The following is a 24,331-nucleotide window of genomic DNA, read 5'->3' on the forward strand; positions in this document are numbered from 1 at the left end:
TATTTTTAATCACACTTGTTGAATTAGAAAATAGATCAAAGAAGCATCAAATTAAAATTTATGGATAAATTCAAGTTCAAATATAGATATCAATTTTTCGGTAACAAATTTCTTCTTTATAAATAAGTGCATCATAAATAAGTTTTTTAATAAATAATTCTTTTTAAAATTTTAAAAATCCAATTTTCACTCGATTTAGATTCGATATAGTTGTGGTTCGAAAATGTTTAGGTTTTATCGGATTTAGAATTGGATTAGGGTCTAAAAGATAGACTCGATATATATTTAAGGCCAGATCAAGATCAGGACAAACCTAATTTCACCTTAGTCATGAATTCATAATTCAAAGTTTGATATCCAAACTAATTAAGGTAAGGTATATTTGATTACATCGGATTATCATAGTAACTAAAATAATGGAATCAAATTGGATTTTATCAATAATTGGATTATCCGTTGTAAAATTTTTTTAGAGAAGATATTTGCGATTTTATTCTTGCTGAGCAATAAAAATCTTTTGAATAATTAATTTTATTTTGAAAAATATTAGAAAATCAATAAAATTTATTTTTTTAGCTAGTAGTTAGAGGAAGTATAGAAAGTCAATAGAATATTTATACAATGTGTACAATGGAGATTTAGAGATGTTCAATTCAGTAGGATATCAGATGTTTATTATCCTTGGTATCCGAATGGATATTCTGGATAATATGGGTGTATTGTGTTTGAGAAATTAGTAATATTTTATCTTGGATGTTCATTTTTAACTCATATTCGGTCAAATAAATAGCCCATTGTACATATTGTACAAATATTTCATTGGCTCCCTAACGAGATTCTTAACGATATTTAAAAATATAAACTAAAAATATATTGAATTACTAGACTAAAAAATTTAAATTATTAATTAAAAATACTGATAAAAAATAATAAATTTTATTCATTTTTAAATTTTTGTCTTTTACTTTTATAATGAATACTATACTACTTTTAATTTACTAAAAAAAAAAATAATATTTAATAAATTTTAAATATTTAAATATTTTATTTTTTACTTTTATATTGTGTTGAACAGTAAGTAAATTTGCATACCGGTGTAAAAATTGTGAAAAAACATTCTTATCGATATAAATTGCAGCTTAATTTGTTTTCTTCAAGTAAAGATTAATTAAGTAACGAAGAATATTTTTTACTTCTTAGTTAAACAATTAAACTACATGTATATATAGTCTAGGACAGTGGCGGATCAAAAAATTTTACAAGAGGAGAGTCAAATTAAATATAAAATAAATTAAAATATAATTTATAGTATATAGGTTAAAATTAATAATATATTATATAAAAATTAACATTCAATTACATACTTTTAAGTTTTAGTATTTTTAAATTTATTTTGTAATATTTTATATAACTAAAATGATCAATTTACTATCTGAAATAAATTTTGAAACATTCTCTTTTTCAACATATATAATCATATAATCAGCTAAAAATTTATTTTTTATTTTATTTTAATAATTTTTATTGTTTAAAAAATCTATTTAATTGTTATTGTTGTCATAAAAAAAATCAAAATAATTTTTTTTAGTTATTAATTTTTTACATTAATCAAAACCTATATATTTCAATAACTTTTCAATTATTTATATATTTATAAGCTTTTATTGTATTTTAAATTTATTTTTTATTTGCTACTAATATATTATAATACACATTATAATTTATACATATTAAATTATTATGTATTTTTTTAGTGTGTAATATATTAAAATATATTTAATTTATAATTAATATATAGGGTAAAGTACTAAATTCGTCCTCTAGGTTTGGGCGTAATTCTGTTTTGGTCCTTAAGGTTTAAAGTGTTCTATTTGAATCCAAAAAAGTTTCCTTTAGCATCAATTTAGTCCCACAGTGAAGTCAAAATTAAATAATTAACAAAATGTCCTACATAACAACAGTACAAGAACAAAATCGATAATCTGGAGAATAAGTACAAGCTCCAGAGGCATAAAATCAACCATTGATACATCAATACATTTATTTATTATTATTTTATAATATAAATAAAATATTTTCTATAAAACTAAAGAAAATGATAAATAAATGTATTGATGCATCAATGGTTGATTTTGTGCCTCTGGAGCTTGTACTTGTTCAGATTATCGATTTTGTTTTTGAACTGTTGTTATGTAGGATATTTTGTTAATTATTTAATTTTGACCTCACTGTGGTACTAAATTGATACTAAATGAAACTTTTTTTTTATTCAAATAAAACACTTTAAACTTTAAGGATCAAAACAGAATTACGCCCAAACTTAGAGGACAATTTAGTACTTTATCTTTAATATATATATATATATATATATATATATATATATATATATATATTATATAATAATAATAAACTAATAATACTATTTTTTTTAAAAAAGAGGGACCATGGCCCCTTGAAACCGCCATTGGTCTAGGATGTTCATATAATAATTTAAAATCCATTTCTTGAAACTTTACTGGAGAATATTTTTTAACAATTATTTTTCATTCCAAGAGTTTTCTCCAAAAAATAATCTAGACAACATAAAAAATATCAAATAAAAAAGTTAATTAACTTTGTATCAATGATCTAAATTTAAAGAATAAATATAAATGTTTTTTATCAGTTAGTCTTTAATATTTATATGAATTCATAATTTATATTTTCGTATATTAATGTGACTAAAATTTTTTAAAATAAATGAATGAATAAATAAAAACTCTTTTAATTTATTAAAACTAATTATATTTGTAAAAAAAAAAATCTTATGTTAATTTGGACGTCAAACACATTTAGACCTCAGTAATTTTTAACTTCAAATAAACTTGACCTCCAAGCATAAACTAACCTGACCATCAAATCTAACTCGTTAATGTGTTTCACATGCATATGATCTTCTACTTTAACAGTGAAATTCTTTCTGAGATTGAGCATTTGTGTCAAATTTTTGGCACAACAGTTATAAATAATTATTTAATATATAAATTGCATTCTTCATTTACATTATTAGGGTTTATTGTTGCTGCGGTGCTGCCTCGTGTGGCACTTTCTGTCCCTCACAGCCTCACTCCACCAATTACCAGAGGCAGAGTCTTCTTCTTCTTCTTCTTCTTCATCATTCTTCAATTTCTCACAGACGGTGAGATGGGGAGAAGAAACGGGGGAAGGCCACTGCTCGGAACTCTCCGTCGTCGATTGGATTCGTGCAAGTCCCGCTACACCACCGTCGATGACATCGTTAACCACCTCCGCTCCACTTACCCCGATTACCAGCGCACCAAGCAGCAAGCCCTCACTCGATTAGTTCAACAAGTCCTCGAGCCACGTGCCAAACACGCGCCGCCCAAAGTCTCTCCCACGCGCGACGACGAAGACGATGACGAAGAAAGAGGTCGAAGCGCGCCCCGAAGGAGACGGAATACAATCGACCAAGGCGAAGAAAGGTTGCAGAAGATGGAGGCTTTGCACCTGCGTAAAAGGATGCAGGGAGAAGAGGAAGCTCAGGGTTCTGCTTCTACGTCCTCTGCTTCAAGCTCGAGCGCGTCCGGGAGCAGCGGCAGTGAGGAGGAGGAGGATGATGATGATGGCGCAGTATCTATGTCGACATCGGAGGACGCAATTTACGGGGAGAAGTACGAACCTGCTTTCGATTTGATGAAGACGATGCTGCGGAATAAGTACACTCCCAAAAAGGATGATAATGTGAGGAAGAAGAAGCCAGTTGTGGAGGATAAGAACGTTGAATTGGAGGTGGCCAATAGTAGCAAGGTTACTAACGAGCTTTGTGCTGTGAACGGAGGCAGAGGCGAAGCGAAAGCTGCTGCGAAGGATGTGAATTCAAAGGGTTCCGTTTCGAATGGCACCGGTGGTGGTGGCAGCGATGTTGAATTGAAACAGAAGACGGGACCGAGGTTCAGTGATTTGGGTGGAATGCAGGATGTTTTGGAGGAGCTGATGGAAGTGATTGTGCCATTGTATCATCCCGAGTTGCCAAGAGAGCTGGGTGTTACTCCTACTACTGGAATCTTGCTGCATGGGCCACCTGGTTGTGGCAAGACCACACTGGCTCACGCCATAGCTAATGAGACCGGTCTTCCCTTCTATCAGATATCAGCTACTGAATTGGTTTCAGGAGTCTCAGGTATTTCATAATAATTTCCTTCCTTAAACTTGAGGTTTCATTTCGAATGTTCTTAGATCAGTATTAGGGACCAACCACAGGCATTATTTATGATGATAGGGATTAGGGTTTAGGGATTAGACATATTATTGATAGACATTAAGAAATGGTTGCGCGTGTTCTTGTAAGATTAATCCTAAAGAATTTGATCTTTCTTCGAAAAATGGAGTTTCAAATTAGTGCTTATTACAAATTAGTGTCCTTGAAGGGGAGCCTTGGAGCAACAGTTGAGTTATCTCCGTGTGATCTCAAGGTACCGGGTTAAGCTGAGGAAACAATATTAGGTTAGGCCTCGTACATTTACCCTTTGAGTGCGGCCTTTTCCTGGACCCTGCGTTAATGTGGGATGCTTGTGCACCAAGCTGCCCTTTACAAATTAGTGTCCTTGCCTGTTATTACTGCTTATTTTCATCCCTATTGTCCCATGAATTCTTAAGGTGCATCTGAAGAGAATATTAGAGAGCTTTTCACTAAAGCATATAGGACTGCCCCATCAATCGTCTTCATTGATGAGATTGATTCAATTGCTTCGAAAAGAGAGAATTTACAACGAGAGATGGAGAAGAGAATTGTAACACAGTTACTGGTTAGCATGGATCAATCAAGTAGGCGTATGGAATCTGCTAATGATTCGGACAGTTCTAAAGTTCATCCTGGCCATGTTCTTATAATTGGAGCAACAAATAGGCCTGATACTCTTGACCCGGCCTTGAGAAGGCCTGGGAGGTTTGATCGTGAGATTGTTGTTGGCATTCCTGATGAATCTTCAAGAGAGCATATCCTTACTATGCTTACACGCAATCTTAAACTTGAGGGTTCATTGGATCTTAAACATATAGCAAGATCTACGCCAGGATACGTCAGTGCTGATTTGGTAGCTGTGGTTAAGGAGGCTGGTAATTTGGCAATAAAGAGAATCATTTCTGGAAGGAAATGGGAACTATCTCAGGATCATACAAGGTGTCTTGGAGACTGGTGGAAGGAACCTTGGTCGCATGAAGATGTGGATAAGCTTGTTTGCACAATGTCTGATTTTCAGGTTCCCTAGATTTGTTTACTTTGTCTTATTATTGTTGTTATAATGTTATTATAGTTGTTAAACATGTTACTCATATTTATGGGGTATTCATGCAGGAAGCAGTGAAAAAGGTACAACCTTCATTAAGAAGAGAGGGCTTCTCATCCGTTCCCAATGTGAAATGGGAAGATGTTGGGGGCCTTGATTGTTTAAGGGAGGAGTTTGAATCCAGTATAATAAGGCCAATAAAATATCCCGAGGTTTATCAGGTATTTTTCCGAAGTACACTTTACTTTCTTGTCCTAAAGTCTAACCTAGAGAAAACTTGCTATTAGATTAAACAGGCTTTTTTGTCCATATAATAGGCTTTCGTATTCTCTGAGAATTGGTTGATAGCAGTCTCTTAGTTCTTGCACTAATTGCATTTTGTCATTTGAAAATTGATGAATTGATTTTTGCCTCCCCTCTTTCCATTGAAAATAGTGGTTAGTTTAATTTCATTGGTTGATGAATGTTGTTGGATTTATCTATTTCAGACATTTGAGGTGGTAAATGAGACGGGAATTTTGCTTTTTGGGCCCCCTGGTTGCGGTAAAACTCTTATTGCCAAAGCTGTTGCCAATGAGGCAGGAGCTAATTTCATTCATATTAAGGTTTATCTAAATACTTCATCTTTCTTATTTATTTTTGGTTTTGCTTTTGCTTTACTGAAACTTACACTATATCGAATAAACCCTTATTTCAAATTGGTTTTGTTGAATTATTCAGGGGCCTGAACTCTTAAATAAATTTGTTGGAGAAAGTGAGCGAGAAGTTCGACGAGTGTTTAGTCGTGCAAGGGCATGTTCACCCTGTATAGTATTTTTTGACGAGGTTAGTAATTTAATCTCTTAATGAATGTTCAAATATTTGACTCGATTTTATCCAAATTAACTATAAAAGTATATGTTAACTATAAAAGTCAGTTCCTGTGTGTTTAATTATTCATTGTTAAGTGCAAGTATATGCGCTAGAGGGGAGGGAGGCTTTAAACACGTTATGTGGCTTATCTGTTAACTTATTTTGCTTATACAGAGAGTGTTAATTTTGATTACGTTTGTGCAATTTTTTTAGAATGTTGTGTAAGGATCCCAATACTGAGTTAGTTAGAGAGGTTAATCACTATAAATGAAAGGTAGGAGAAATTATTTAGTCTCTTGGGAGAATTTGAGACCAACTCTTGAATTATGGTTCTTGTATTCTGTTACTTTGATTTGGGAATAATACCTGTTCTTTATGACTATTTTAATCAATTTTAGGTGGATGCTCTATCAACCAAACGGGATTCGGAAGGTGGATCGGTAGTCGAACGAGTAGTGAACCAGGTCAGACAATTACTAATTATTGGATAAATAATTCTCATGTTGGTATCGTACTACTGATTTAATTCTGTTGTTAAAAAATGACACCATTGTTTGCAATTGTAGTTACTTATTGAGCTAAATGGTGGCGACCAGCGCCAAGGTGTTTTTGTTATTGGTGCTACAAATAGGTAAAATTTTGTTCACCATATCTAACTAGTTATTTTTCTTCCCATCTCATCATTTCACTGAAGTAAACTTCTCATTTTTCAGGCCCGATGTGATGGATGAGGCTCTCCTCCGTTCTGGTAGACTTGGTAAATTTCTTTACGTTCCTGTGCCGAACGCTGACCAGCGATTTTCAATATTGAAAGCTCTTGCAAGGAAGAAGCCTGCTGATTCTACTGTGGATTTGAGAGCCATAGCTGAAGCTTGTGAAAATTTTAGTGGCGCAGACCTTGCTGCATTGGTTTGTCTCTGCTATATCTTTTTCAGCTTGTTTTAATCACTTTATCAAGTTATTTGTAAGAAAGGAGGAATAATCGGGGGAAGTTGTGATTTTCTTGATACAGATGAATGAAGCAGCTAAAGCTGCTGTCAATGAGAAATTGACCTCAGTTGAAGCTACTAGTGATACTAATACATACATGCCAAGGCATTTCGAGATAGCACTTACTAAAGTCTCTCCCTCTGTGTCTCCCGCGGTATGGCCCATTCTTCTATGTATATTTCTTTCCCACATTAAAGCTGCTATCTTACTGCAGAAATGTTGGAACTTGTTTCACTTATTTGGATCAGGAAAGGCGTAGGTACGAGCGTTTGGCAGAGCGCTTTAAAGCATCATGAGGATCATGAGTGTTTCAGAACATTATACTTGGAGTTCAAATGTTTATTGTGTTTTGTTTTAACTTTGTCTTAGTGATCTCCCTATGTTTTGTTCTTTTTGTTTAAAAGTTTGGTACTTTATTTAGGAAAATGAACATTGCCACTCTAATTTTGATAACACGACTCTTTTTTTTAAATATAAATAGCAAATATACAATACAAAAAAAATCATATGTAGAGTAGCATTATCAAAAAATAGGAGTGGATCTATTATTTCCCTTTATTTAGATGTAGTTGTTTTCTCCGAAAGACAATAGGTGAAAATTAAATTATTAGATAGCTTAACATTTTAATTAAATGATTATTTAACGGGTTTTTATTATTATCTTTAATATGAATACAATTTCATACCAATAATTTGCTTTTATTTATCAAACAAAAAATGGGAGATTACCTATGATATCTAAAATTTTATTCAATAACAAGAAAAAGTAATATAAGAATTTATCATGTTTCATATTTTCTGATTAATTCATTAATATTCACGTTTTACCATAAAAAAAATGTGTAATCTGAATTGACCCCTTTTTTAGTCATTATTCCAAGTTTCCAACGAGTATTTTTGTTAACAAAACCTCACATTAGGAGGGGAGAAACAATAAACTCCCTAAAACTTAGGTTCATGAATATTTCATATCCTAAATTTCTAAAATGTATAATTTGTTTTTTGATGTTGAAGTGTACAAGTCGAAAGGATGTTATATTAATATTTGGACAAGATACCAAAATAAATATAATCAAATGGACTTCAAAATTATGTAATTGTAATTTTTTGAAAATTGTTACAGATTTGTGTCATATACATGGGTAGCACGAATTAGTGAATTACGTTAAAAAAATTTTATGCAGAAATTCCTACAGAAATATAGCAGTTTTGAACATGCATAAACCGCACTAAGATACAACGATTTATAAAGAAGTAGTGCTCAACCGCAACAGGATACAACGGTTTATGCATGTATAAAATCGTTCATAAAATCGTTATATTGCGGTTTCTATGTGAAAAATTTTTCTACATAATCCACGCTACTTCTGTAGCGAATTATGTATTCATAAACCGCTATATTCCTGTAGCGATTTATATAGAAATATAAAATGACACAAATATGTAACAATTTTTAAAAAGTTGCAATTACATAATTTTAAAGTCTGTTTGATTTATTTATTTAACTTGCCCTTAATATTTCTACACTCTATAAATTCATTTGTATGTTAAGTGTTGCCACTTAGCTTTGAATAGATTATACTACTGTAAAAGACTTATAATTAGAATTAGGTATAGTAATAATCCTTCCTTTGTACTGGAATTTCTTACTCCTTACTTCTAATATGATCTAACCAGTGGTATGGATGTGCGGATAATTCACTAGTTATGATTTTTGGATTTAGATTCTCTAAAGTTTGAATTTCACTTTAAAGAGTAAAGTGTGATCTTCTACCCTTGAATAATTTCTCTTTCATATTTATTATTGGTCTCATCTATGAAATTAATGGTAAAAGATTACACTTTACTCTCTAGAGTGAAAATTCAAACTTTAGAGGATCCAAATCCATGATTTTTTATACATTACCTTCCTTTCTAATATGAAAACCAAAGTATTTATGAAGGAGACAAGATATGGTTGCATTTAAGAATTAAGAGAATAAGCAACAATGCAGATAATTCGAGTGCTAGGACTTCTAGAAGAAATGTTATATTCACTATTTTTTATATATCTTTTATGTATATTTATACATTTGGTATAAAAAAATGATTGATAAAAAATGATAGAAATTAAAAATTTGTCAAGGTGTATATTTAGTGGTGTAAATATAATTTTTCCATTTTTATTATTTTTTTGGAGTTTAAACATTATTAAAAAAAACTGAGGGGATAATATTATTATTAGAGAAATATAATTAAAAGACTCAGAGAAAGTATTAAATTTAAATACTACACAAATGTAAAATGAAAATGAGAATTTTGTTATAAAACTTTAAATTAACAACTCCTCAGTGAAGAATAACACTTCTGCCCCCCAACCCTTCCTTTTTTTTCTATATATATATGTGTGTGAAAGTACACATTCAAGATTCAGGTCGATCCTTAGCTATCTTGTCACTTTTCGGTTTGATTGCAACCGTCACCTTAAATTTATTTTTTATACACGTACTACAAACAATACAATGTGCATTGTACTATTTATATTTATGTTTATAGTACTGCTTTGTGATGGACCCAAAAAAACTAATAATAATAATAATAATAACTAGCACTGAAGATGAATAATAGTTAATGAATAGCAATGATGTTGATCGAGTCCTTATTTTGCATGTTGGCTATGGCAAATGCAGAGGGACATTATGGCAGATGGCTCGAACAAGAGGATGAAAATTTGTTTTATATTGTTCACAATGACATAATAAATTGAATTCACTTGGATACAAACAAACATTATTGAATAAAAGTAAAAGGGCTTAAATAAATTTTAGGATAAATTGCTTAAATAAATTAAAGGCATTTAGATATTATCCAATTGCAATATCTGTAAAACATCAATCAGGAGGTTAGTGTAGTAATATCTCTTAATTTAGGAGATTTTCGATTAGATTAGAAATGGTAATGTTATTGTTTATTAGAAATAGTTTTAGAATGATAGTAATATTGTTGATTATAGTACTGTTAGATTAGAAATGGTAGTGATATTATGTTAAAAATGCTAGTATTATTGTTTATTAGTTTTGATAAAGGAAAAGTATATGTAACCAAGAGGTGATCAGCCAAAAAGTAAACAATTTAATTAATTTATAATTATATTTAATTAATTTTATTTATTTTTAATTTATAATATTTGATATTAATTACTTCTCAACCCAAATTAAAATTCTGAATGATACGTTGGAGAATTAGAGGCGGGGATCACGGAACTCTGCTTCCAACAATCCTAATTCTTAGTATATAAAAAAATATATAAAATATATAAAAGAACATCCATTTAGTATGAAAAAAGAAACATTCTGATACTTAGTAGAAGAAACATCCTAATGTTTAGCATAAACACCATCTACCATCTACGTAGAGATTTTGGATTCACCCAAAGACATTTGGCTAATTTTTAGCTGATACCCTCTTGATTTCCTAGCATTGTTGTTTGATAAAATATCATTTGAAGTAGAATAGTAGTGACGATGGTGAGTAGATTAGGATACAGATTAGTATAGTGAATGTTTTGATAAGTAGTTTGGATACTTTAGACATAGTAGTTTGGATGGTATTAATCTATTTTAATTTATAAAAATTAAAATTTAGCAGTTAATTATTATTTTTAGAATTTTTATTAAATTTTTATTTTCATGTTGTAATTTAATATTTTTTTATTTGAATTTCTAATTATTTCAATTATATATTTATCGAGTACTTTTTAAAATAGCAATTTTTACTTTGTGATACAGCAGACTTATTGTATTATTAGCATTAGACGGTAACAGAATATGCTTCTACACGATTGTATCATTCTATATTTTGAGGCTGCTGACTTAAACCACCTTGTTAGGCTAAATAACTATTAATTTAAGTTGGATAAGCCTCTTATCAGCTCATTTATTGAGAGGTGTTGTTTCAAAATACACACGTTTCATATGCCATTCGAAAAGTGCACTATCATGCTACTCGACGTGGCCTACTAGTTGGGTTTGCTTATTGATGGCGAGGCAGTCAACGAGTGCCTCTTACGTTTTTCGTAGTTCATTCTGAATGAGAAGTCAGCGTGAGTTTAATTTGAGGAGCTATTAGACGAGCTTTTGCCAGCTAGATGCATCGATAAGATGACAATGACTTTCAAGTGGTTTCATGACACATTCAAGGTGCTCCCAGTAGATACAAATGAGGAGATATGCTCGGATCTATATTATGATGTTGCTCTCCACTCAGCTATTTGGTGAGAAGACTGCGACACAGGTGGTTCTTAGTAGTTCTCACCTCTGAAAATTTTCTCAACAATGAAATAGAACTTATAGATCTTTATCGCATCCTATCACAAATGAATCATACTTAACAGTGGTTAACACCATGAAAATCGAGATCTTGTAAACTAATTTTTTCACCCGTTTGATTCTATACATTCTGAGTTTTTACACTGGCTTTCCAATCAGCAAAACTACTTGATTCACGGATAAAAATACTTGTTGGATTTTTATCAGCAAACTTTATTGTATCTCTTTTTTTTTTTAATTTTCCCTCTATGATGCACAAGAGTTAAGAAATTTTTATCACTAGACATTGTATTTAGGCACTTTACAACACACTCATCATATTTAAGCTGTATTTATATACCAATGTCTCTTCATAATTCATAGCAATCTCAAACTGACTTTTATTTTCTTCATAATTCGTCGTTGTGAACAGCGAATTATGCTTTTTCATAAATCGCTATAACTTCTAACGGATTATCATGTGCTAAAATATCTTCATAATTCGCTTTAGCCTCTAGCAAATTAAATTATATATATAGAAATTTTATACTCTACAAATTCATTTTAACCTCCAACGGATTACATAAAATTCAATTAGGATCGAAATGTAACATTTTCATAACGCAATTTATAAACACCTAATCTAATTTATAACCATTTGATTAGATTATAGTCTCCATTTAATTTCCTCTGATTATATATTTTTTTAATATATATACAACTTTGATATATGTTTCGAATGTGTAAATGACAAGGTATGTTTGCTTTTTTTTTTCCCTATAAGGAAATAAGGGAGGGAAAATGTATAATCTATCATAGATCACATCTATATATATCTGAAGTCCGAGCACACAAAAACACCATCTATGTACTTTGCAATTAATATGTCATCATCACTGCCATGGGCTTTTTTAGCCATGCATGTTATTGGGAACAATAGGGCCCCCTTCCTAATCTTCCATCTTCCAAAGAAATTAAAGAGCGCATATTAATTAATTGTCACAACAGAAGACATGTTCATTTATTGACATAATACCCAGTGACCCATTAGTTCTTTCACCTACTTGATCTACCTTAGTACAATACCAACGATCCACCCCATTATCAAACAACAACCCCCTCCCCCCAACCACCCCCCAAAAAAAAGAGATTTTTCCCATTTTGTGGAATATGCTTGAAGAAACCTGTTGCAAAGCGAAGCCAGTATTAATTAAGTTGATCAAGTGATACGTAAGTTTGTTTCATATTTATTGTATCTCATGTTCAAATATTAGAAATGGAAACAATATAGTGTACACACATTTTTCAAGCTATGTTAATCATATTTCTCGTAATAATACCTAGATATTGAAACAAACATATATAATGAGCTATGTAGTTTAGTATTATTGCTGCTTTCTAACATTGTTTGTGCGGGGATTTATTGTCAAAGTTCGTAAGAACATATGTGATGGTTCAGAAAGAGATATTTAATCTTTTTTTTTTTTTGAAACCTTAAGATAGAAATTAACAATTTAGGAGATTTTTTGGTTTGGTCTTATAACGAACAAAAACAAAGCAAGACAAAGGAAGGAAAAGGAAGATGATATAGTCATATACCATAATTCAACCTCCAAGTGCAATGAAGTTTACACTACCAAAAATACGCTCATATAGTCAGATTTATCGGTGGTCATTACTGATGGTTTTATTGGTGAATTTTGCGACGGTTTGTATAATAATTTTGTCGAGGAATAAACCTTATAATCAAATTTAGCATTTCGCCAGAAAATCCAACAGTAATGAACGGCTGAAAAACTATTTATTAGAACTACAACGGTAATTCATTTTTTGAAAAGCACCGTTTTGTTAAATGAAACGATTAATTACCATTGAAAAATCTGACAGTAATTTGAATACTTAGGGTCCGCGACTCCCCCCATTCTTTGAAACCCCTCTCTCTCTCTCTCACTCTCTCCTCCTCTACCAACTCTAGGAAAGACATTGCCACCAAGTCTTCGTCGTCGTCGTGCACGTCATTGTTGTCTCAGGTCTATTTGTCTCACCGCCGCAACCTACCCTCTCCATCTCTCACCGCCACTGTGAAGACCGCCGACCTCCACAATGCCACCTCCAGCCACCACACCACCTTCAGCTACCCAAGCAACAACCCTAACCCTAGTTGTTTTTATTTGATTTTAGAAAGACCTTGAGACTAACCCCCTAATTTAATGCCACCCCAGTCGCCACTGCTGCCACTGCGCCTCCACCACCACCATTGCGTCTCCACTGCATCCAAGTTGCAGACTTTTTATATATATCTTTTAAAAACTTTATTAATTTAGTTTATTTAGTAAGAAAAATTATTTTTTTTTAAATTGTGTTTTTTACTTTTTTCTCTTCTAATTATATTACATTTTAATTTAAATTGTTTTTATTATCATTGGATTTACGGTGTGATAAATCCGATGGTAACGATTAAATTTAATATTTAAAATAATTATTATGATAATTTACCGTCGAATTTATTGGGGGATATAAATTCGACGATAACACGGCACGAAATCGAATACAAATTATGCCAATATTACAGTTAAATTTTCTTCGTCGATAAATTCTATCTAAGTTTGGCATCCTGAAACTGGTTACCGTTAAAAAAATCCGACGATAATTATTGATGGAATAAGTAAATTCGATGATAAGTGATAATCGACAAATTTTATACCATTTGTTTTTGTCTGACGATAAATCTGACGATAAATTTATTACTGTCGAATTTTTTAAAATTTTACCAATAAATTTAACGGTAATAAGCGAATTTCTTATAGTGTACTGTTATATCCAGTCTTTACTAAAAGTTGCAGTAAAATTATTACTATATATTGTTCAAATCAAATTAAATACGTCAAATCTGGTGAACTCACACTAAGTTAACCAACAGAAACTATAAGGACTCATTATTTCCCGTGTTTCACTTTGGCATGACAAAATGATGTTTAATATTTGAAAGCCGTTGTTTATCACTTCAATTCACCACTAATCAAATTTAGAAGAAAAGGGGTATTGGAACGTTAGAATTAGGTTGCGAGTTATCTAACCAAGTCATATCTCGAAGACAACACCACTGATTATGAATTAAAGGTGGATTTTAGGGTTCTGAACGTGAATTTAAAATAATTATTCAAGAAATTAAATTCGAGACTATAAAAGAGTTTTGACTTTAAGATTAGTCCTAGGATTACCTATCATAGTCCCTTCCAGAATATTAATAGAATTGGTTGAATTGTCCTAATAATCGGTGAACACTAAAATCTAGAAAGTCTATTAATGTTTATTAATTCAATCAAGTAAAGTTCCAATAAGTTCACCACTCAATTCTAAAAAAATAACTTGGAGTTATATATTACAAAAAAGACGTTGAATACTATGGAATTTACCGTTAGATTTAGTGGCAGACATTATTAGCAGCGATTTTACCAGTAGATTTACCGTAAGTTTGGTGTCACATTCGTCAAGTCAAAGTATTACCAACAGATTTTCATTTCCGACGATAAATTTGCCGGTAATAATTGGAGGGAAGACGAAAAAGATAGATGCAAAAATTAGTGTCGGATTTATCATCGAATTATTTCGCCGTAAACACTTTAGTGAAACGCAGGGGTTTTGGTGATCTGCAATGCGTTACTGTCAGATTTATCCGCTGGTAAATCCGACGGTAATCGTGTCCTAAATTCAAATCACGAACCTTTTTTCCTTCATTTTGAATCTCTCGCCTCCCAGTCTCTCTCTAACTCTCTCATCTCTCCTCTCTGTCAACACCTCATCGTTAGCCCCCTTTGACGTACGGCACCCTCTTACCGTTCTGCTGTCGCTACTGCTGCAAACGCTTCTGCCGCTGCTTCTACTCTTCTTCTCCTGCTACTCTTCTTCTCGGCACTGGCGTGAAGAAGAAGGTCAGAAGCTCCTACCCAGCCATTCCCTTCCCCTATTAAAGCTCATTTCAAGTAATGCTTCAGAAATTCTAAAATAGAATTAAGGTATGAGCTTACTTGTTATTATAAAATAGGATTTGTGTTGATTATTATTGATTTGTTTTGATTATTCAGGTTTCTTAGTGAAGTTTTCATTATATATTTTTTTATTAACAACAATCAACTAATAATAAACTTAGAAAATTAACAACAATAAACAATAACTCAATAATTAACTTAGAAAATAAACAAGTTAAGATTAACTCAGATAATTAACAACAATCAACTAATTAATTCAAAAAATAATTAACTCGGATAATAATAAACTTATAAAATTAACAACAATAAAAAATAACTCAACAATTAATTTAAAAAATAAACATATGAAGATTAACTTAGACAATTAATAACAATCAATTAACTCAGAAAATAATTAACTTAAACAACATCATAGCAGAAATTAGAACAATGCAGTTGGTGATCTTACACTTACAGAATAATAAACTGAAATCAGAACAATAAACTAATATATGAACTAAATCTGAAGAACAGTTAAATCTCTAATACAAACATCTTAATTGCAAATTTTCTAATACATAACAAATTAAAATAAGATAAATTAGAGTTTAAAGTTTAACTATCAAAAACTAATTAGTGAGTTACTTGAAAACAGTGGCGGCTCAAAGGACTTTTCTGGCGTGGTGGCAGCACGGACGGCGAAGTGGTGGCGGCGGTAGCCAATCGGTAGGGCTACATAAGGGTTTTTTTTAAATAAATTAAAAAAATAATAAAAAAAATGAGGAGGACAACATACTTGGGGAAGGAAGGAGGCAGTGACACAGGGAGCAATGGCGACAGTGGTGGTAGCAGTGGCAGAAATGATGAAAACGGTAGCAATAGAACGACCAATGCGTCGCAAGGAGTTCTCGCAGTCTTCAAACATTGTTTGTGGGGGGGGAGAGAGAGAGAGAGAGAGAGAGAGAGAGAGAGAGAGAGAGAGAGAGAGAGAGAGAGAGAGAGAGAGAGAGAGAGAGAGAGAGAGAGAGAGAGAGTTCAAACATGAGGGAAAGAGGATTCGTGATTTGAATTTAGGATAGGACAAAATTAGTGGCAGATAAATCCAACAGTAACACTTTTGCATACAAATGACCAAAATGTAGCGTTGCATTAATTCGGATAAATCTACCGATAAATCTGATGGTAATGATCGTGCCAATTTTTTTTCCTATTAATTATTACCGGCAAATTTATCATTGGAAAACTAAATCCAGTAATAATTTTTTTACCCAACGAATTTATTGTCAAATCTGCCGATAAAGTTACCGCTAATGTCCGATATTAGATTCGACGATAAATCAAACGATATTCAGCATTTTTTTGTAGTGTAAGGATGGATTATTGGAACTTTGCAAGATAAATTTTGAAATAATTTCAAAACTTGACTTGATGATTAGGTTCAACCTGACTTTGGTGTTTTTTTTTTCCCCGATAGTTTTGGTTACAAAGCATTCCGCACCGACAAAAAGCAGAAAAAATCGTAACCAGAACTAAATATTTATGCATTTTCATGATTACACTACCACAAGATAAACTCCTAATTCATATTCTCTTTTATTATTATCATCCAATTGAAAGCACTTATCCTTCAATTATCACAAAAGACTCTCTACTATCACAATTTTGGTAAAAAGTACTTGACAACTTTGATTCTTGTTACGGACCACCAAAGTCCAGCCCAACTAGTCGCCGGGTCGGATCACTGCCTCCGACCCAAGCCCAAGCTACCCCTTACAAAGGAAGCCAGCGGGCCGGTCCTTGCACCTGACCCGGACCGCACCCGGTCTCCCCAACTGTGCAACTCAGCACACCCTGGCAAACCGGTCGGGTTGGCTTCCCCTGGGAAGCTCCTGTAGCCCCGACCCGAAATCCGAAACGACCAGCATCTCCCACGTGGACAGGGGCAGCTCGCGAATACCCTGGCCAGTGGGTTAGGTCATCTTTTGGGCCCATCCAACACCATATATAAGGGGAAAGGTCAGCTCTCCCCCCGGGGTACGTCACATCTTTACCTAATTCGGCTATCCTTTGATACGGACTCTGACTTGATCGTCAGAGTGTCCTTGCAGGTGGCCACACCCCCGTGTTCCGTTCAACCTCCGGCATCGCCAGAACACCTCAACCCTCGCTCCACGTCCGCTCAGGGTCTCTCCCTTTCTCCTACTCATCACCATCCGACTACCCGAGAACATAAGGTAACGAACATTGACGCCGTCTGTGGGGACCCGATGTAGACATGGAGCGACCCATTACTTCGGAGGAGCTCTGTGAAGAAGGCGGGGCCCGCTTGAGTAGGGCGAGTTCGACAGCTCGCGTTGCCGAACAGCCGAGATCCTCTATTCAACCCAACCAACAAATGTACACCAAGACACCCGAAAGGCGTCCCTTTGGGGTGACGGGAGCCGACAGCGCCAAGATCATGCAAGAACTCAGGCATAGAGTACAAAACCTTGAGCGGAAGCTGGCGGCAAGGGACCGATCCCACGAAGGCGTCAGCCACTCGCACGGCGACGACAGCCGGTCCCACGCCCGTACCCGATCCTTCTCCCTAGCACACGACAGCCAGGGAAGAAGCCTAACAAGGCACGAAGAGGTGCACACACAAGCAACTTCCTGACCTACCCAAGGCGAGTCAGAAAGCCGCTGGGAATCCACGAGAAGGAAACCCAGGAGACAACAAGACCCCATTATCATGGGAGCCACCCCCTTTTACCCCTCAATCCTCAAGGTCTGGTTCCCGAGAAACTTCGACAAGCCGATGGACATGAGGTACGATGGGACCAAGGACCCCCAGGAGCATATCACAGCTTTTGAAGCAAGGATGAACTTGGAAGGGGTAGGTGACGCGGTCAGATGCCGGGCATTCCCCATAACACTGGCCGGTCCAGCAATTCGATGGTTCAACGCCCTCCCACAAGAGTCCATCACAACTTTCGTAGACATATCTCGAAGCTTTCTAGCTCGGTTCACGACGCGCATAGCCAAAGCAAAACACCCAATCAACTTGCTGGGGGTTACCCAAAAACTCGGGGAGCCGACTAGGAAGTTTCTAGATAGGTTCAACGACGAGTGTTTGGAGATCGACGGCCTCACGGACTCAGTCGCTAGTCTATGCCTAACAAACGGCCTGCTAAACGAAGACTTTAGGAAGCACCTCACAACCAAGCCTGTATGGACCATGCAGGAAATTCAAAGCGTGGCCAATGAATACATCAACGACGAAGAGGTCAGCCAGGTTGTCATAGCCAACAAACGGCAGATCCCTAGCTCGTCAGTCCGGCAGGCCCCTCAAGTCGATAGGTACAAAGAAGCTCCCAGGGACGACACCCTAAACAAGCCACCCAAGCACCCACGGGTAGGAAGGTTCACGAACTACACGCCACTTGCGGCGCCTATAGTAGAAGTCTACCAACAAATTGCAGACAAGGGAATCTTGTCCAGATCTAGGCCATTGAAGGAAAGAACGGGAGGCAACAAGAGCCTTTACTGCGATTATCACAAGAAGTTTGGCCACAAAACCCAAGACTGCTTCGACCTCAAGGATGCCCTGGAACAGGCCATAAGAGAAGGAAAGCTGAGCGAATTCTCCCGGCTCATTAGAGAACCGAGGAGGCGGGAAAGGGAACGCTCTGAGGAAGATCGGAGCCGAACTGTCAAACCAAGGCAAGAACCCACAGAGGATGCCAATAACCCCCCAACTTTCGTGGTCAACATCGTGGTCGGGCGCGACAGCCCCCCTAAATCCAAGTCGGCAGCCAAAAGGGACACCCGAGTACTCTCCATCTTGACAGATGGCCCCACCTCCAGCAAAAGGCATCCCACAATATCATTTGGCCCAGAAGATAAGTGGTTCAATGACCTCCCCGAAAACTCCCATGGTAGTTACCGCGCTGGTCGGGACAGGAGCAGATTCAAACATTCTATTTAGAAACGTGTTTGATGCCATGGGGCTCAGGGAATCCGACCTCAAGAATCACCAACACGGAGTCATGGGACTAGGCGATAACTACATTAAACTCGACGGGACGATCTCTCTCCCAATCTGCCTAGGAACCAGTGACGCCAGGAAATCGGTTATGGCAGACTTCGTAGTCCTTAGAGACTCCACTATCTACAACATCATCATAGGAAGAAAAACTATCAATGAATTCTCAGCTGTAATATGCACCAGGTTCCTAACAATGAAGTTCATAACGGACAAGGGAACAGTTGGTTCCATAAGGGGAGATCTAGAAACGGCAGTCGCTTGCGATAGCACCAATCTCTCTTTAAAGAAGGATCTAAGAGGGCAGCCAGCGTGTTCCTGGCAGATCTTGATGTCAGGATAGAGGACAAGCCAAGACCAGAACCAGAAGGGACATGGAAAAGTTCCAGATACGAAAAATGGCAGATCAGTTTACCTTCGTAAATAGAAACCTGCCCCATGAACTTAAGGGCCCCTTATAGAGATCGTGAGGGCAAACGGCGACCTCTTCGCATGGACCCCATCAGACATGCCGGGATTGGATCCCGAGGTCATGTCCCACCGGCTAGCCATAAAACCTGATGCCAAACCGATAGCCCAGCGGCGAAGGAAGATGTTGCAAGAAAGGGTTGAAGAAGTCGCCAAACAAATAGCAGGATTACTAGAAGCAGGGTTCATCAAGGAACTCGAGTACTCGACATGGCTGTCCAATGTCGTCCTAGTCAAAAAAGCCAGCAGAAAATGGAGAATGTGCGTCGATTACTCTGACCTAAACAAAGCGTGCCCAAAAGACTCCTTTCCCCTCCCCAACATTGACACATTGGTTGACTCAGCGGCAGGATATCGTTTCCTCACCTTCATGGATGCCTATTCTGGCTATAACCAGATCCCGATGCACTGACCTGACAAGGACAAAACGGCATTCATAACACCAGGGGGCACTTTTTGTTACAAAATAATTTCCTTTGGACTGAAGAACGCAGGGGCCACCTACCAAAAACTAATGAGCAGAGTCTTCCATGACCTCATCGGCAAGTCGGTAGAGGTTTACGTCGACGACATCCTGGTAAAAATAGCAGAGCCAAACAAGCTAATAGACGATCTCTAGGATGTCTTCAAGGCGCTAAGAAAATTCAACATGAGACACAATCCACTTAAATGCGCGTTCGCCATGGAAGCAGGGAAGTTCCTAGGGTTCATGATAACACAAAGAGGGGTAGAAGCCAACCCGGACAAATGTGAAGCCGTCCTCAAAATGACAAGCCTTGGGTGCATCAAAGATGTACAATGACTCACCGGGAAGCTTACGGCTTTGTCTCGGTTCCTCGGCACCTCGGTAGAAAGGGCCATTCCATTCTTCAACCTAATGAAAAAAGGGATCGCCTTCGAGTGGACCCCGGCATGCGAAGAAGCGTTCAGCCACTTCAAGAAGATACTCTCGGAACCTCCCGTACTCAGCAAGCCTAGAGAAGGGGAGCCCCTATACTTGTACTTGGATGTAACCACGCAAGCAATAGCGGCAGTACTGGTCCGAGAAGAGGACAAAACTCAGCACCCGATATAGTTCATCAGCAAAATACTCCAAGGAGTAGAGACGAGGTACACCAAGTTGGAAAAGCTGACCTACGCCCTACTGATCTCATCCAGAAGGCTAAAATAATACTTCTAAGGGCACACAATCATCCTGAGAACCGATCAGGCCATCCGACAAGTTCTCCAGAAACCCGACCTGGCGGAAAGAATGATGGCATGGGCGATAGAACTCTCTCAATATGATTTGTAATATGAGCCCATACAGGCAATCAAAGCCCAAGCCATGGAAGATTTCCTCGTAGAAGTCACAGGAGAGGCTCCCGGCCTACCGAACACACGGTGGAAACTCCACGTTGACGGAGCATCCAACCAAGCGTTCGGAGGGGCCGGAATCATTCTCGAAAACTCGGCAGGAGTAGCCTACGAACAATCCATCAAGTTTGACTTCTCGGTCTCCAATAACCAGGCCGAATACGAGGCCCTGATAGGGGGACTGATACTAGCCAAAGAGGTCGGGGCGTCTAGGGTGGAAGTCAGCAGTGACTCTCAGGTCGTCACCTCCCAGGTAAATGGCAGCTACCAAGCTAGGGATGCGCTGCTACAAAAATACCTGAAAAAGGTAAAAGAACTATGCCAAAGCTTCGAAGAAGTCACAATCCAGCACGTCCCCAGAGAAAGAAACGCCCGAGCCGACCTCCTTTCTAAACTAGCAAGCACCAAACCCGGGACGGAGAACAGATCCCTAATCCAGGGGCTAGCAACTGAATCTGCAATCGTCATGTGCACAGCCCAGGTGCCAAACCTTCCCTCATGGATAGACCCTATTTTCCGATATCTGGAGCATGCAGAAACACCCCCAGATGAAAAGGAGGCACAAGCTATCAAGAGAGAAGCTCCCAAATACACAATCATACAGGGGCAGTTGTACAACGAGGGCTCCATCAGCCCCTACTCAAATGCTTGCACCTCGATCAGACGGACTACGTCCTCAGAGAAGTCCACGAAAGATGTTGTGATCACCACATCGGGGGAAGATCTCTAGCAAGAAAGATCATCCGGGCAGGATATTACTGGCCTACAATGATGTCGGACGCCCAGGGGTTCGTGAAAAAATGCAAAAAATTCCAAGAAAATGCCAACTTCCACAAAGCACCACCCGAAGAGCTCAACTTAATGATGGCCCCCCGACCTTTCGCCCAGTGGGGAGTCGACCTCTTAGGGCCGTTCCCACCAGGACCCGGACAAGTGAAATACTTGATAGTGGCCATAGACTATTACACCAAATGGGTAGAAGCAGAGCCACTAGCCAGCATATCTTCAGCAAATTGCCAAAAGTTCATATGGAGGCAAGTGATCACCAGGTTCGGAATCCCGGAAACTGTCATATCGGACAACGGAACACAATTCACCGACAAGATGTTCAAAGGATTCCTAGAAGGACAAAAGATCAAACAAAGGTTCTCCTCAGTCGAATATCCCCAAACCAATGACCAGGTGGAGGTAGCCAACAAAGTGATCCTAAAATAGTTAAAGAAGCGACTTGAAGGAAAGAAGGACTCATAGGCAGACGAGCTAGCCTCGGTCTTGTGGTCCTATAGGACCACCCCCAGTCATCTACCGGCGAAACTCCTTTCCGACTCACATACGGGGTCGACGCAGTCATCCTAGTCGAGATCGGGGAACCAAGCCCAAGGTTACTGCAAGCAAAGGAAGAGAGAGCAAAAGTATGAATGATAGAAGAACAAAACAATAAAAAAGCACAAAGGAGAAAGAACTCACCAACATATGACCGACCGACCTCTCGGTCCCCCATAACCATGCGAGGATTAAGGTTTTTCTCGCAAAAAATAGTCAACAAAATGTCAGCAATATTACGATCCTCCGGGCTCAACCAGTCATAAGAGATTTTTATTAGATAATCGGATCTCGTCCCAAGACTCCAGTAGGTCAGGATCCGCCTCTCTCCCTCGGCCGTAAGCCAGAAGGGTTGATGACCCTTGATCGGCCTCACTTTGAAAAAAGTATACTTGTAGCCATGAAAGGAGTCCTCAAAGAGACCAAAAATCCGGCGACCTTGCTGGGCCCTAAAGGACATGTATCCCTTCTTCGCCTTCCCTTGGCGAGAAGGATTCGTGAGAAGAAAGAGGTAGAGAAAAACGTTTATAGAAATCAGGAGCTCCTGGTATTCGCAGACCATCTCGAAGCATCGGATGGCTGCCCATCTGTTCGGATGCAGTTGCGATGGAGCAACGTCACAACGATTGAGCAAGCCCATGACAAAAGGAGAGAAGGGTAAGTGAACCCCCAAGGTCGTGAACATGGGTTCATAAACCCACAACCAGTCAACAACCCGAGGAGCCGCCAAGTTCTTCTGGCAAACGCGCTCCCGGTTAGCAGGGACATAAACTTGGTAGAGAGCCTCCTCGGGACCACCCCCACACAAGAGCCTAGCCTGGCGCAACTCTTGGAGGCCCTCCTTTGTAACCTTGGAAGGGGTATCCCTCACATCAAAAGAAACCCAGGCATAATGATCAACGAAATCGGCCAGCAGCCGCTGGGCCTGGTCGGGGAGAACAAGGCGATCAGCCATACCTACAACGGGGGCACCACTTAATCAGAACGGGAGGTCGGAAACCCGTAAAATAGTAAAATAAGTTGCAGATTAAAACCACCTCCTAAGATACCCCTATCCTAACCCAGAATCCCTATCCTAACCCAGAACCTAAAAACTAACCCAGAAAACCCAGTGGCGCCCCCTCTAAGAGAAAAAGTGACAAACAAAGAGAGCAACAAGAAGCAAGTGAAACCCAAGCATGCAACGCATAAAAGCACCAAGGAAACCAAAGAAGAGAAAGGCAAGAGAAACCACAGCAACGTACCAGGAGTGTGGAATCTGAGAGAGTTGAAGGAGAAATACAAAGAACAAAGCAGCAGTAAGAGCTGGGATGGAAAGCAGAAGCAGCTCGAGAAAGTAGAAGAGGAAAAGAAAAAGAAAAGTGGAGAAATAAGGAGTTGCAAAGTCTATATAGGTGCGAAAAATGTAACCGTCAGAAAGAAGCGCCAAAAGGCAGGGGCATACCTGTCATTTCACACAAATTTCAAATCATGAGAAGATAGGGCATTTAATGACCCGCACAGAAGCCAAGGAGGCAACGCCAAAAACGAGGTAACCACGCGTAACAAGACACGAAGCGCCATGGACGAACTCCCAGGAAGAGAGAACACATCCCCTGGCGAGTAAGACAAACGCGCCTAGCCACAAGCTTCGAATCTCGAGGGTGGCGCGTTGGGGGCACTGTTACGAACTACCAAAGTCCAGCCTAACTAGTCGACGGGTCGGGTCACTACCTCCGACCCAAGCCCAAGCTACCCCTTACAAAGGAAGCCAACAGGCCGGTCCTTGCACTCGACCCG

The 24,331-nt window shown here is 37.5% G+C and overlaps 3 protein-coding genes across 3 annotated transcripts; all 3 read left to right on the forward strand.

Annotated features, from left to right (window-relative positions):
* The first annotated feature begins 2,972 nt into the window (after nt 1-2,972).
* On the forward strand, nt 2,973-7,816 carry LOC112780130 (cell division control protein 48 homolog C). Its single transcript, XM_025824470.3, has 10 exons — nt 2,973-4,180; nt 4,657-5,258; nt 5,354-5,506; nt 5,774-5,890; nt 6,006-6,110; nt 6,536-6,601; nt 6,704-6,768; nt 6,851-7,046; nt 7,150-7,281; nt 7,376-7,816. The coding sequence occupies exons 1-10, from the start codon at nt 3,184-3,186 to the stop codon at nt 7,421-7,423; spliced, it is 2,481 nt and encodes an 826-aa protein (XP_025680255.1). The 5' UTR covers nt 2,973-3,183; the 3' UTR covers nt 7,424-7,816.
* Nucleotides 7,817-18,112: 10,296 nt separating this feature from the next.
* LOC112777864 (uncharacterized) lies at nt 18,113-19,348 on the forward strand. The gene has a single exon (XM_025822249.1). The coding sequence runs from the start codon at nt 18,113-18,115 to the stop codon at nt 19,346-19,348; it is 1,236 nt and encodes a 411-aa protein (XP_025678034.1).
* Nucleotides 19,349-19,364: 16 nt separating this feature from the next.
* LOC112777865 (uncharacterized) lies at nt 19,365-20,285 on the forward strand. The gene is made up of 2 exons (XM_025822250.2): nt 19,365-19,719; nt 19,855-20,285. Exons 1-2 carry the CDS (start codon nt 19,365-19,367, stop codon nt 20,283-20,285), a joined length of 786 nt encoding a protein of 261 aa, XP_025678035.2.
* Nucleotides 20,286-24,331: the final 4,046 nt, after the last annotated feature.

The sequence above is a fragment of the Arachis hypogaea genome, chromosome 19, assembly GCF_003086295.3.
Source record: "Arachis hypogaea cultivar Tifrunner chromosome 19, arahy.Tifrunner.gnm2.J5K5, whole genome shotgun sequence".
Lineage (NCBI taxonomy): Eukaryota > Viridiplantae > Streptophyta > Magnoliopsida > Fabales > Fabaceae > Arachis > Arachis hypogaea.